The sequence below is a fragment of the Bombus terrestris genome, chromosome 1, assembly GCF_910591885.1.
Source record: "Bombus terrestris chromosome 1, iyBomTerr1.2, whole genome shotgun sequence".
NCBI lineage: Eukaryota > Metazoa > Arthropoda > Insecta > Hymenoptera > Apidae > Bombus > Bombus terrestris.
In genome coordinates, this window is record NC_063269.1 from 1,321,140 (window position 1) to 1,334,937 (window position 13,798).

The 13,798-nt window shown below is 46.5% G+C and overlaps 1 protein-coding gene across 6 annotated transcripts in view; it reads left to right on the forward strand.

Moving 5' to 3' along the window:
- LOC100643838 (protein Skeletor, isoforms B/C) overlaps window positions 1-13,798 on the forward strand; it is a 53,527-nt gene that overhangs the window by 25,254 nt on the left and 14,475 nt on the right. For all 6 annotated transcript variants that reach the window (XM_048410786.1, XM_048410703.1, XM_048410671.1 and 3 more), the window contains exons 3-4: window positions 6,708-6,933; window positions 7,844-7,955. In XM_048410786.1, the coding sequence (XP_048266743.1) occupies window positions 6,708-6,933; window positions 7,844-7,955 (338 nt within the window). The remainder of the gene's footprint in view (window positions 1-6,707; window positions 6,934-7,843; window positions 7,956-13,798) is intronic.

Below are 13,798 nucleotides of genomic sequence, written 5' to 3' on the forward strand. Positions count from 1 at the left end.
TAATCTCTTAACGGGCAAACGGCAAAAAATATCATTCGTATTCTTCCTCGGAGACGGACAGAGGCTGTCTGGCCCGATCAATTAAGGGATTGCCTTGTCTGCGACAATTATCCGGATTAACCGGTGCGCGTCGAAAGAATATCCACGGATTAGAGCGAACGCCCTTTTAGGGGAATATCTCTATCTTCAAAGACGTTGGAAAAATTGAGAACTAGATTTTAACGAGCGACAAGAAGAAAGTATAAAAAAATCAGATTGGGAAAAAACGACGGTGATTCGGCGAATGTTTCGGTTATGGAAGAGCGGATCGTCTAAAGCGTTAGTCTAAAATGCGGACGTGCGATTCTTTTCCGCGCGATATCGTTGCGATCATACGACTATCTGCGTTTCTCCAGTTAGGAATAAATCCAGTTAAGAAAAATGTCGCTCGTCTACGTTGTAACTTGACGATCGGCTATGTTGCGTAATCGTTGCACGCGCGTTTGCTTGAACGAACGCGTTCGTTTCGACGATTTTCCTGTCTCGGATCGCGAAACGGGAGAAATCCCTTTCTCTTCCACTCTCGATCCTCCGTATGATCCGCTTTTAATCGTATCACGGAAACTTAGAGGTAAGCTGGCTCATAAAATCCCAAGCGACGGTATGAATATTTATACGAACAGGATACAGGTACAACAGGATGTTTGAATAATTCTAAAAACGTCTAGAGGAAACTTGCTAGGCTATGAAACGATTCGCTTAGAAATAAGGCAGATATCGACGTCGTCTGTCTGACTAATCGGACGACGAACGAATGCCGGTACAGTAATCGAATATTCTACGAAATCGTTGAATATCCGGTTGTTTAGTCTGCGAAAGGCGACGCCTCCGGTTCTCTTGTTTCGCTATTTTCAAATTCTCAGCTAGTGTCGCAGACGACACGCTCTCTCGGTCGGGAGCACTTAGAAAATCGATAAGCCCTGGCTCGCTTGATCCGCCGCTGGCTGCTGCCAGGCCATATCTTGATTAAAATCAGTGCCACCCGGCACTCTCCTTTCTTCACCCTTCTCGCGCAAGATCCAGCCCTTCGCCTAGCGATGAATCCGGTTAGTCTCGTTAACGTCTTAAGTCACCGGCTTCTCCAACCACCTTCTCTCTTTCTCTCTTTCTATCTTCCATGCTCTCATAACCTTCTTCATCCACGCCACTTTCTCCTCTCGAGGACAATGGAACATCGAGCTTGCTGGAAAACTTGCACCGCCACTTCTGCTCTAACGCGTGCCCGATAAAATCGTTCCACGACAGGCTTGATTCGACGGAAGCACTCCGGCAGCGCGCGTACACTTCGTCATTAGGATCATCGCTTCCGACGATTTCGACTCCTCTTTGCTCGCTCCTTCCACCAATTTTTCTTCCGACCAACTTTTTTTCTTCGCGATTTCATTCACATTCGATTTCACCGGATAGATAAGTTTGAAAACAGTTGATCGTCGTTCGATTAATTTCATCGCTGCTTCTTTCATCGCTTCCGAAACGTGTCTTTGGTATATAAATTTCCTTATTTCTGTACAAATCTTCGTATCAATGTCGATTTTTCTATTCGCGTTATATTTCCCTCGAATTTAAGACATTTCCTTACGACGAGTGATCGAACCGAAGAATACAGCTACGACGCGTAAAACAAATAATTTTTAGAACGTAACTCGTTATTTATTGGGAAAGGAAATATTCTCACTAGTGGTAATTGCTGCACGCCTATATGACATAAGGTGAAAACCGATACTGTCGAGCCATAAATCGATGTGTTCCCATCGCGACGCGGTAGTCGTATCTGTTCCTGCGGCTCTCTCCACGATCTCACGGTGTCTCGTTTATCGTCGAACGAGATTGGCCGTTCTTTCGCGCGAAAGTGAAAGTTCACGCGTTTGTAGATCTAGTCAGCTACCCAGCGAACCGGTAGCGAAACGACTGGTTGGCTGGCTGGCTGGCCCGCATGTAAAATCGGATCGTACTCGTTTTTTGTGGTCTGATTATCCGGTGTTATTCGAACGGGTCAAATAGGTCTCGCGAAATGGTAGAATCGTTACAAAATCAAGACGAGAATACTTGACGCAACGTTGCGTCGCGGTTGCGCTTCGAACGAACGCTAATTGGAACTTTAAATTTAAATTCATTGCTACGTGGGTGATTGCGTTAGAGACGGAACTGTTTATGCGTAACGCTTACCGCGATGAAAAAAAGTTAACGATAGGACGAGTCTGTTGATTGGAGTGACGGCGGTAAGACAGGATGATCTTACAGCGCGTAAATTGGCTCGTTATCTTGGAATGTTGAATAAAACGACGCACCTGTCGTATCCTGTTTTCATTTTACCTTCGTTTTACCTCAAGTTTATAAACGCGTGGTATGTGAAAAACGAAACGAGATCGGCTTACGATTTTCCCGCTGTTCGTACAATCGTAGGGCACGAAACGTGATCGATTTTGCGAAGAAACAAAGAGGCATCGCTAATTCTCCAATTAGCTTACATCGCTGATCGACACGGATAGATAGATCGTAGCTGGTTGAGCGACTCGTCGCGAAATCACAGCCAGAAAGATGATTTCTCCAGCGTTATTGCGTTACGATTTAAAGTAAATACACCGAGGCGAACAGATATTTCCAGTGGAAACGAAGCGAGGAACATAAGCTGCGGAAAGACGCGACGCGGTTTCTTTAAGAGCGAGGTAACAAGAGAATTTCTCGAGACTTTTCTGGTTAAATGCGTGGCCGAAGGCGCGCAAAGTCTGGCGAAGCCATAAAAACAATCGAGTTCTCGCCGCGACTAAAAAAACATTTGCTTCTAATTAATTAGCTGCAAGTTGGAACATAGAGCGTGGACAAACTTGTCGCTTACTCTCGTAAACGGGAGGTCGATAGAAACTTCTATCGAATAGTTGAATTCGTTTCTATTTTTATCATCGATCGATCGACCGATCGGTTCCGTAAATAGAAACCGGTATAATGTGATTCACGATTTTGTAATAGTGGAAAGGAAGGAGGAAGGTTTGAAAGGAAGAAGAAACGTTACGATTCTTCGATTTCATGGTCGTTGGCGGTGCGTCGCGCGAACCGTACTACCGCGCGACGTAGCAAGATAACGAGTGAATTTTTTACGACTATCCTCATTAAACGCGTGCCCGGAGGCGAGCGGTGGATCCGCTGAATCCGATCGAAAGAGCAAAGACCATCGGCGCCAGAAGCTAACGAATCCTGACGCTCCCAGCCCAGCCAACCGGCTGCGATTGTGTATTTGGGGCACATGCAATATGCTTTGTGCTACGCTGCCCCGGGGCTAAGGTATTCCCCACAGTGGCCCGTGAAAGCGGAGTTATAAGACTGACGTGTGCCAGAGAGGAGAGACTATTCGAAGAACCTATGCGCGATTCGGGGTCTCATCGACGGTTGCGAATAGCACGACGGAGCCAGGATGCGGGGAAGAGAAGAACGAAGGGAAGAAGCACGGTCGGCCGATGTTTACTCGGTTCAAATGTTGACCGTACTCCCTTCACCACTCTCAGATCATATCCTGCTTTCAGACGAACCTCTCAGTAGGACACGTAGTCGCAGATTCCGTTAAAGCGTCGCTCACGATTCACAGCCGTCGTCTTCTTGAGCATCCACGAAGACGCGAACGATACACGGTTCGTCTATACATCGCTTAAAGTTCCAGGATAGCGGACAGTGGATAGCGGGTAATCGAACGCGAATCCACCGATTAACGACGAGTACACGAGTCAAGTACGTTAAAAGGAGAGCCGGCTGACCGAGTCAACGGGTAGGAAGAAGCAACGCTCGGTGTAGCCGTGTTTAAAGTAGCACCGAGTCGTAGGCGAAGCGTCGCGTCGTCGCATTGCGTTAATTCGTCCCGGTGATTATGGATCCATTAGCGTGGCAGCCAACAAATAGCACGGTACAATCCAATAACCGTCGTGGCCCATAATAAAAGGGGAGGCAGTTTAAGCACCAGTCGGGGGTAGTTTAGGTAGTGGCGCGTAGGCACGCACCTACATAATCTCTCTTTGCCTGTGGACGTACTCGTGCACCAGTGTGCGCTCCTGTTTACTAGTAGATATTCTCTTTCGCTTCTCTCTATCCCAAGACGCTTCTATATCTCTACCCCTCCGTTCGGATTCCCTCCTTCCCTCTCTCTCTCTCTCGTCCTTTCTATTCGCTGTTCTTTCCTTTTCTCTCTTGTACTTTTCTACTTTTGCCCCTCTTTCCGTCCACGTCATTCCATAGCCGATTTCGCGAGCGCACAGCGAGGGTCGACATCCCCCAATACCGGCCAGATAGCGATCACCGCGTTCATTGTCGCATCACCATAATATCCTGCGATGCCGATGGGGTGTAGACACACTACGTCGACGACAACGACGACGACGACGAGGAGGAGGACGGATCGAAAAGAACGGTAGCCGGAACCTCGACGTTCACCAATACAACCGCGAGCGAACGGGGTGAATGGGAATCGAGGGTGGACTAAAAGCCTCGAGTCTGCGTTTCGGTCCAACACCGCACCGGTGCGCGCCAACGACGTGTTAATTATCCTTGGGCGACGGTGATGGTGTTTCGTTCCCAGCAAAAATCACGCACCACCAAGTTGGACGTTCAATGGGAATTAATTGAAGAGGGAGCTTCGTGGCGGTTAAGAATTATATGTACGATCGTGCCGAATTACGTCTTTTTGGGCCGGTGGAGAACGAGTTGGCAGGGCAAGAAGGTTTGAGGCCCGATGCCGATATCGCGCGGACGAGAGTCGTTGACCTGCATCGAACCTAATCGAAGTATCGGCTCGTTAAACGGTTTGCGAGATACATTATTATTATTAATCGATGTGCAATGTTTAATTCATCGGTACGTGCATTTCGGGTATTAGAAATTGTATTAATATCGAGTTGTTACAACGCGTGGAAGATTGAAACATAGCGATAATAAATAGAGCGTTTGGCGTGTCGGTTTATAATATTAGCGGGGAAACGGATTTGACGAAATATAACAGAGAGCTACTGTTTTTAATAAAATGACCAACGTCGATCGGATTTTCTTGCGTCTAGTTTCATCGGGTGGAATATTCGTCGGAAAGATAAACGATCAAAGTCGTTTTTCAGCATCGAATTCGGTTATTTAAAATATCAAATTGTTTATTACCTTTTGTAGCGAGATTGTAGCCAACAGTGGCGATTTATCCGGTTGGTAAAAATATAGGTACACGCGAAGGCGTGTGTGCGTATGCCCTAAATCCAAAATTCCGATCGAACTATTAAGCCGATTGCGACGAGATTCGAAGAGAAATTCGTGCATTCGGTGTGCATGAAATAAGATTTGCAGAGTATCGGTTTTTTCGCCTAAAAAATATCAACGACCGATGCTTCCCTTTAGCTCTACTCGGACAGCACCCAAATCTATGCTTCGGTTTTTGTAAAAATATCGTGAAATACCTTAAAATACCTTGAAACGAGGAGAAATGTTTTCGAAACAATGTTTGTTGTTGGAAATATTATTCCATGATTTTTACGTTATTGACGTTATTACGGATGTTTGCATATTTACGGGAAATTAAAGTACGCAAAAATGTACAGTGCGTGCAGTATGGAAAATATTATACGATACACCCGAAGCAAAGAAGACAGCGAGAAAGAATCGTGAAAGGTAGAATTCTGGAATTCCACGAGAGAAATCTTAAAATGCGATACAGGCGAGGAAGAATATTCAAAGGATGAATCGTATCGCTGTTTAAGTATCTGCATTTCTTTGATTATCTTCGTAAAGTAAAACATAGAAGCTGATGAAAGCCGTGTCAGCATCTTTTGCAGCCATTGCGCGAATCATCGTAAACGTTCGCAGTCTAATTACCGCGCTTACAAAATACAATAATACGCGAACCGCGCGATGAGAAAAGATTACTCCGTGCAAATCGAAATCCTCTCTAACCCTGGTAACCGATCGCGGATAGTTCGGTCTTTCCAGGAGCGCCAATAAAACCGGAAATAAATCCTATCCATCGCGAGCAATCTCGCGGAATCCGTTTCCCTCGATTTCACGCTTCAGACTGTTAAACGCAACCGCTAATCCGAAGGCGAGAAAGCGCTCGAAGACGATCGGTTCGCGCGTTTGAATCCGTTCCCTCGTACGAACGATCCACCGATGATCTTTACTGCCGCGGCGGCTCTTCCGATCTATTCGCTCGTCCAACTTTATGGGGCCTGTCGAGCAAATGAAATGAAATTCATGCAAATCGCGGCACGGCCGGCTGGTCCGTCGACGCTTTTGTATCGGGGCGGTGATGCGTCCAACCTATATCACGAGGGTGAAACCGTACTTCCCCCTTTGCAACCGTGAACGTAGCACGCCTCGAACGAAGTCCCGACCGCCGCCGCCGCTGCGTCTTTTCGCGGTCTCGCTCGTTTAGGCTCGAGTTCGCTCCATATGTTCGACGTTACGTTAGAACCTTATACGAATAACAATCATTTGATTAAACTACCACACGGCAAACAGTTAATCGTATTGGAAATCACGCGACGTGGGTTTACCGATTTTCTCCACTTGTATTTTTCGCTCGCGCGATAGCAGCTCGAACGAGCGGGTTCGACGAGTGAAAGTTCGGTTAATCGCGTTAGTTTGAAAGATAAAAATTAATGGAACGCGCGTCTACCGTCGACGTTAATTGATAAAACGAATTGTTACAGGTCATGCGAACAACGGACCCAACTACTACGGCAAATTAATCGGCTCGTTGAAGAACTACGCACATGGAATCAAAGGAGACGTGTACGCCGTGGACGACACGACGATATTCATAAAAGGATTCTGTTACGATGGTACCGGACCGGACGCGTACTTCTGGGTGGGCAATAGCTCCACGCCCACCCCACAGGGTTACATCGTCCCGTATCCGGAAATAAAGGAGGGAAGGTAAGAGTGAAATTCTTTCTTCGCGCGTAATTTTCCTACAGATATTTCCATCGTTGTCGTTCTATTCCTACTGAAATCTGAAATGTCGCGTCGCCATTCTTTTACGTTCGAGAGGCAAACCGAATACTCTGGTTCTCGCGCGAACGAGCACGAACGAAGAAAAGACGAAAAGCGACAAAGAAGCGTGGAACAAAGTCGCGTATGCGGTCAGGGTTGACGCCTGATAGGAACGCCGAGAAGAAGGGGAAAAAAAGAAAAGGGGGACGGAGGTGGACGCAAACGGCATACCGTAACCAAGGGATGATACGAAACTCAAAGAGCTTGTTGCGTGCGTCGAGGGGACAGGCGGTGAAAGGGGAGAGGATAGGGCGGGGGATGAAACAGACGGAAGGCCGGGCGAACGGATTGCGGGGGTGCAGTTAATAAAACGGGAATTATACGGCCATCTCGTTCGGATTTCGTCCACGCGAGCACTTTATTACGTTTCCACTCGCTGTTACTTGTCTCTGTGCTCCGTCGTTGAAATTCGGTGAAAAAAGTTGACACCGTCTGAGACCGGCTCGGCCTCCTTCTCCACCCTCGTCGGAACTCTGCGAGCCTTTTAAGTCGCGAGAGATCGCCGCGCACAATAACGATGTCTCGCTTAAACGGATCCAATTGAACGGAGATTATTAGAGGACGATATTAGAAGTATTTGTTTCTGTTCGACGGGCTCTGCTCGTCTTCTCGAATGTTCGCGAGCACGATCGATACACGGTTGTTTGCCAAAATCGTCGACGCGTTGCACGGCCAGTCGATGTACGATCTCGTCGGTGAAAAAGTGGTCAGCGAAAAGCGCGGTTCGTTAGGATAGTTACGAGGACTACAACAGGCTGGATCCTTCAAACCTTTTTCTTCTTGTTGCTCTCAGTGACCCGGTGGTGCTCAAATTGTACAACTATACGGACATCATTCTGAAGCTGCCTAACGGGAAACGGATACGGGACATCAAATGGCTGAGCGTTTGGTGTCGTCGATTTACCGTAAGTCAACTCCAACGTTTCCTTTCTTTCTGCCTTCTATTTACCGTGTGTGTCCGTGTCTAGATACATACCTATACGTGTATCTATATGTATCATATTTATACGTAGGTATATATATGTATATAGAAAGTATCTTTTCACGAGAATATTCGCTGCGTCGAGAGTCTATTCTAAGAAATCTTAAACTTTACTCCTCGTCTCCTTTCTCCCCGTATAAATTCCCTTGTCTCGTTGAATCCGATGATAGAACGACGATCCTCTGTAATCTCGTGTACGGCATTTCCAATAAATTTGTGCGACATACTCGGCTCCTTGGTCGCGGCGCAGAGAACGTGGTCGTGGCACGGAGCTACCCCCGTCGCGCGACGTTTTATTCGAAACCCCACGACGCGCGGAGAATGGAGATAACTTGATTTTTGAGGAGGTCCGTGGGCCGCCCTATCGGACATGCATTCGTGGTCAATGGTGCGTGTGAGATGGATACGGAAACCGAGATCAGGGGCGTGCACGCGTTTTCGCACATTCACATACGCGAGAACGAAGCAGCATAGTTGAGTGCGTGCACGCACCTAAAGCATGCGTTTAAGTCGTTTCTCTCCCATCCCTGGTTCCCCTCCCTTTTTCTATTTCTTCCGGTACTACTTTTCTGCTTTCGACTTTGCTTTCATGAATTTTCACGGAATCGCGTTAATTTATGGGATCGGCATAAAAAGCATCTAGTTATAGGAGAAATTTACATTTTCTCGTAGAACTCGCGCATTCGATGTTCGACGATTATCCGACGTTAACGATCATAGTAATCCGGAATAATTGCAATTTCGCCAAACTCGCGATTTTTCTGTACGCATTTCCTTACCGCGATACGCTTTTTGCGAGCTTCGAGAGAAACATCGCGAAGCTTAACGAATCTGTCCATCCTTTTCACGATTCACCCTCTTGCACGCCCACTCGCTTACCCACAGATCCAGAGTCGTCCGGTCGGTCGCACGAAAGTCAGTATCGCTTGTTGGAAATATCCGAGGGAGAGAGAAAAGGTTTGAAACGAGCATATCGACGGTAGAGAGCGAAGCTTTTGCTCTTATATTAGGAGGGCTTTAATATCGAAGTCTGAGGGGTGCTCCCATACCGTGACAACCCTCCATCAGACACGCTCTGTCACCGCAAAACGCGCTGTCCGCCGCCTATGCTCCATTCTACAGGGTGTCCCGTTACGATCCGCCCGGTAAGTGATCGTCGAGTCCTTTAGTATAAATCGATTCCTCTCTTTCTCTCTCTCTCTCTCTCTCTCTCGTTTTGAGTGCACCGATCAGGGACGTGAGTAGAAGCCAGACCAGTCGTCTAAGGGGAACACGATGAATGTACGATCGTGATTTTGCGATAAGAATATAGAAAAGGCTGTTCTACCATTTCGCGAAAGGTTGCCTGGAAAAGATTGAAAAGTCGCTTTCGAAAAAATCTATTTGTCATGGGAGAAACTTTTAAATACAGTGGAAAATATTCTCCCGTTTCTATGTTACGTAGCGCGATCGAAATTTGTCCCTTATTCGACAAGTGCATAGGTAAGTTTGAAACTTTAATAACTCTGATAAAAAGAAAATGTTAAAAAAGAGATGTAAATCGGGAATCGGGTACCCTCGGTTTCCCGGACTAAGGTCAACATCCTGATAAAGTTTAAGAAAATTAGCGTCTTTAAAACAACGACTTTTCCAGCGACCGCTACACGCGACTGGAACAATCGCTGACACGCGCGAATGTACCTTCTTCCGATAGACGGTGTCTATTTGACGACGTCTCGATACAAGGAAAAATCCCCAAAAATACGATCTCCGGAAGGGCTTTGGTTTCTTCGATACGGTGTTCTTCCATTTATTCGTGATTCGCTAAAGATTTGAAACGGCTGGTGGGGTATACCGATTTCTTGAAGGGGCTGACCGATACACACAACAGGGGTAGGTTTTGCTTGGGTATCTGGTAGACAGGAGCTGTCTGTCAGTCGGTACACCCTCGCGTTACGTCGAAGGATGTATTGTTGGAATAAGCCTTCTTCTTGTTCCGCTTTTCCTTTTCCCCTTCTGTTCTCGTTCCATCCATAGATACACCGCTATTGCTGCGCGATGCTTGGGTTCCTTTTCAAAAGAACTCCTGGAGATATCCTTGCTCGATATCAAACCACCGTTCAATGGACCACTGATTCAGATAGGATTTAGTAATTTTTTTCCAGCTTCCATCTCCCCTTGCCGGGCAGACCAACGTCCAAAACGGTCTCGCCACTTTTGCACGCGATTGGGGGAAGCCTCTGACTGCCGGGATCTTATCCGCGGGGCTTCCTCGGGGAATCCAAAACGTTCAAGCCGTTGATCGGTCTTTCATCTCGATCTGTGCCTTTCTTTCTTCGTCTTCGAACCGCTTTTCGTTAGTGTATTCTTTTGGTGACCCGTGGCAAACTCTATTCGACCACCGTGACAGAGCAGCGAAGAGAATGAAGAAAAGGAATCCGGTGGAAGATACTTTGTTCGTTCTTTGAAATATATTTGAAGTATATCCTGCTGCGATGCCCTAATTCGTAAACTTAATTCGATCAGAGAGTAGACGTACAATGAGAAGAGAAATCGACGGATAACAAATCGTACAGTCTGTCGTATGTATCGGTCTGACCAGTGAACGACAGCAACTACTGCGGCACGCGTTGCCCACTCACGATACCTGCGAGGAAAAATCAGAAGAAAACGAAGGAAAATAGAGCGGAATGGCTTCACCCCTGAATCTCGTACGTGCTTTCTGCCATTATGAATATGCACGGTTCGCGTTACAGGTATTTAATCTTTCTCTGTACCTCTCGTGCGATCATCGGATGTACGATAATAGACAATGATGGACGATTACGCAATTGGAATCGCGTTGAAATATACGTTTCGTTTAATTTATTTGAAATAAATCAAAGCGTAATACAGTGGATTTAGTCGATTCTAAGATATTCCAAATCGATCCTTTAAACGACAAATTATAGATTGGTGGCGCATTTAAATTCTATCAGCTGGGGTATCGCTGCAACCACCGGTTTTCGGCGATGGTTGTGTTTTAACAGGAAGAAGAAAGGGTCGTCCTGTGGGCGTGTCACGGCATTTGCATTTAAATTCTCCGTCTCTTTCCACGAACACTGGGAGTTAATTAAACGCCTTATAGTTTTCGGGGTGGGATGATGAAGTAGGACTGTTTGTGGCACCAAGTGGACGATCCTAGCCCGCTAGTACGTCAATTAATAACCGTTTCAAACGGGTTGTAAATACGAGAATCGCGTTCCGTTTACGCGACAGATCCTCAACCAGTCTACCTCCGTTGTCAACTATTGCGTCTTTGTGAAAAATATTTCTAACGTTATGTAATACGTATTACGGTCGTATCTTTTGTTCCGTTGGAATTACGAAACCGGGAAAAATATCAATCTCGAACGAAGATGAAAAATATATACGTATGTAGCGCTTGTTTATTGAAAAAATATTGTCACAGATTACGCAGTCTTTGCGAGGGAAAAACGTGTGGGGAAAATCGGGGCGAAAACATGAGCAAAAGCTCTCGTATAAATCGTTTGCATTGACAGTATTTATTGTGCCGGAGCGACAAATGTTTTCCAACCACGTTGAAGGACTTCTCGGAAAACACTCCATGGCATTCCAGTTTCGCTCTTTCCAGCCGGTCGACGCTAATCGTCGATCGGAAACTGGTAATATCGTCTTCAAATATTTTACCGCTGACACGATCGTTATATACATATCGGCGTACGCGTATCGATGGCGCGAAAAAAAAAAGAAAAAACGAAACATTTACAAAATACACGGAATAACGTTTCCCGGTCTCGAAGCCACCAAAATATTTTCACGTTGGTTTTAATACCGCCTCTTATAATAGAATCACTCGAAAGCGAAGGAAACAATGTTCCTGTTAAATATAAAAATTCCACTCGAAAAGCTTAAAAACCGCGGGGAAAACAGCAATGCGCGTATAAAAGTGGTTCTGTTTTAATTTCATCGTATCAGCGTTATCGTAGCTAAAAAACTCGTGGTAATATTTAACCAGGGTGAATAAAACTTTGTTTTGCAGATTCTTGCCTATGATAATTTCTTAATTTTCGAATAATTTACCTCGTTAACGATACATTAGTTGGTAGACTCGTTAACGTGCTACACATCCCGAATGCGATTTTGGCAAGTAAATTACCAGTGCTTACCGGTGATATACCAATCGACCGATTCGCAAGACCAGCTTTAACCCGTCGGTAACTTGGGCAGTTATCGTTTTGTAAAAGTAACGCAAAGTTGTAAGTCGAGAATTGGATCGGGCCCATCGCTAGTCCTGGGTAAGATCGTTGCGCATGGGCAGAAAGCAGCTCGCCGGGTCGATGTTGGCCGGGGCTGGCTGACTGGCTGCCGGCTGCTAACCGAGGATGCTCTCCCCCTTTCTCTTCGTCTCTATCTTCCCTCCCTTTTGCCCTCTATCCTCATCCTCTCCCTCTCTCCTCCTCTCTCTCTCTCTCTCTCTCTCTCTTCCCTTCTGTCCTAAGTCTAACTCTTCTCTGTCTCCGTTTCGCTTTCTCTTTCCCTCCAAAATTCTTGCCGCCGCTATTCACGCGCTTGCTTCCGCTTCCACCTTTTGTACCGTTGTATCTGCAAAGAACCCCCTCCCCGTTCCTCTCGACAGTACTTTTTGGAAAAATTATTTAGTTTCGTCATCGTTTCCTCCTTTCCATTCCCATCCACAGATTCGCTCTCTCTCTCTCTGTGAACTTCGTTTCTTCTCCGTCCCAATGCCTTCGTTTCTTTCGTTGGCTTTCCTTTTTTCCTCTTTGAAGCGATAGTACTCTCGGTACGATGGTCATTACCCTTGTCTGCGGCGTCGCGACTTCCTGGTCGCTTCAAAGGGCCGCCATTTTGAGAAGACTTGGCCGATGGCTACGCGGTCGAGTGGCGAGGATCAACCGCTTGCTTCGAAAGATCGAAGATACCGTCGATCGAAGCTTGAGAAAGGAGCGATGGCTCTTTGAATTTTAAAGGGACAATATCGCGGCATCGCTAGCTACCATCGCTAAGGATTTTTCCAACGACGGAACCGAAAGGCGAAAGCCGTCTCGTTAGTGCTCGTTTCAAAAACCCACTATCGATACCGACCCATAAAGCACAAACGCCGGCAAAGGGATTAGAAGAGCCGAATAAATTCTATTCTCACCCGGTACATCTTCCCCGCAACACGCGATTACTTATTCCGTGAAACGAAGATCTTGACCGAGGATGGTAGTTTTAGAAGCTGTCGTAGAATTCGCGACAGACATACGATTACGTGATTGCACGTTTTTACGAAGAAAACTCGTTTGTAATCGCGTAACGCGGCCTATGAACCGAACCGGGTGGCGTGTATTGTAACAGGACGCCATTTTGAAGCCACCACAAAGCTCGGCACACGTTTCAAAGCAGCCACAACGGTGCATCAGGTGCATGACGGTGCTGCAGTCACGCATATAAGGCTATACACGCGTACATCGTGCGGCAAGTACCGTTGGAATCTCGCCAAACCTATAAACTTACCCTTCGGTCTGAAAAAAATCGGTACGCCATCGAAATTTTAACGCGGTCAAGCTAATCGACCAAGTTCAAGCGGTTATCTTTTGTGTTTCCCTGCCTCCCTACCTGTCTGCCTCTTCCCCGGCCACCCTACTCGTCGTTGAAAATAGAACGATATACTAACGAGAAACGCGAACGCCATCGCGCGTTGCAAAAAACGAACAACACCTAGAAAAGGGCGAAATTAACACGAGTACGAAACACCTGCAGCCGCCAACTTTTTTACCGTCT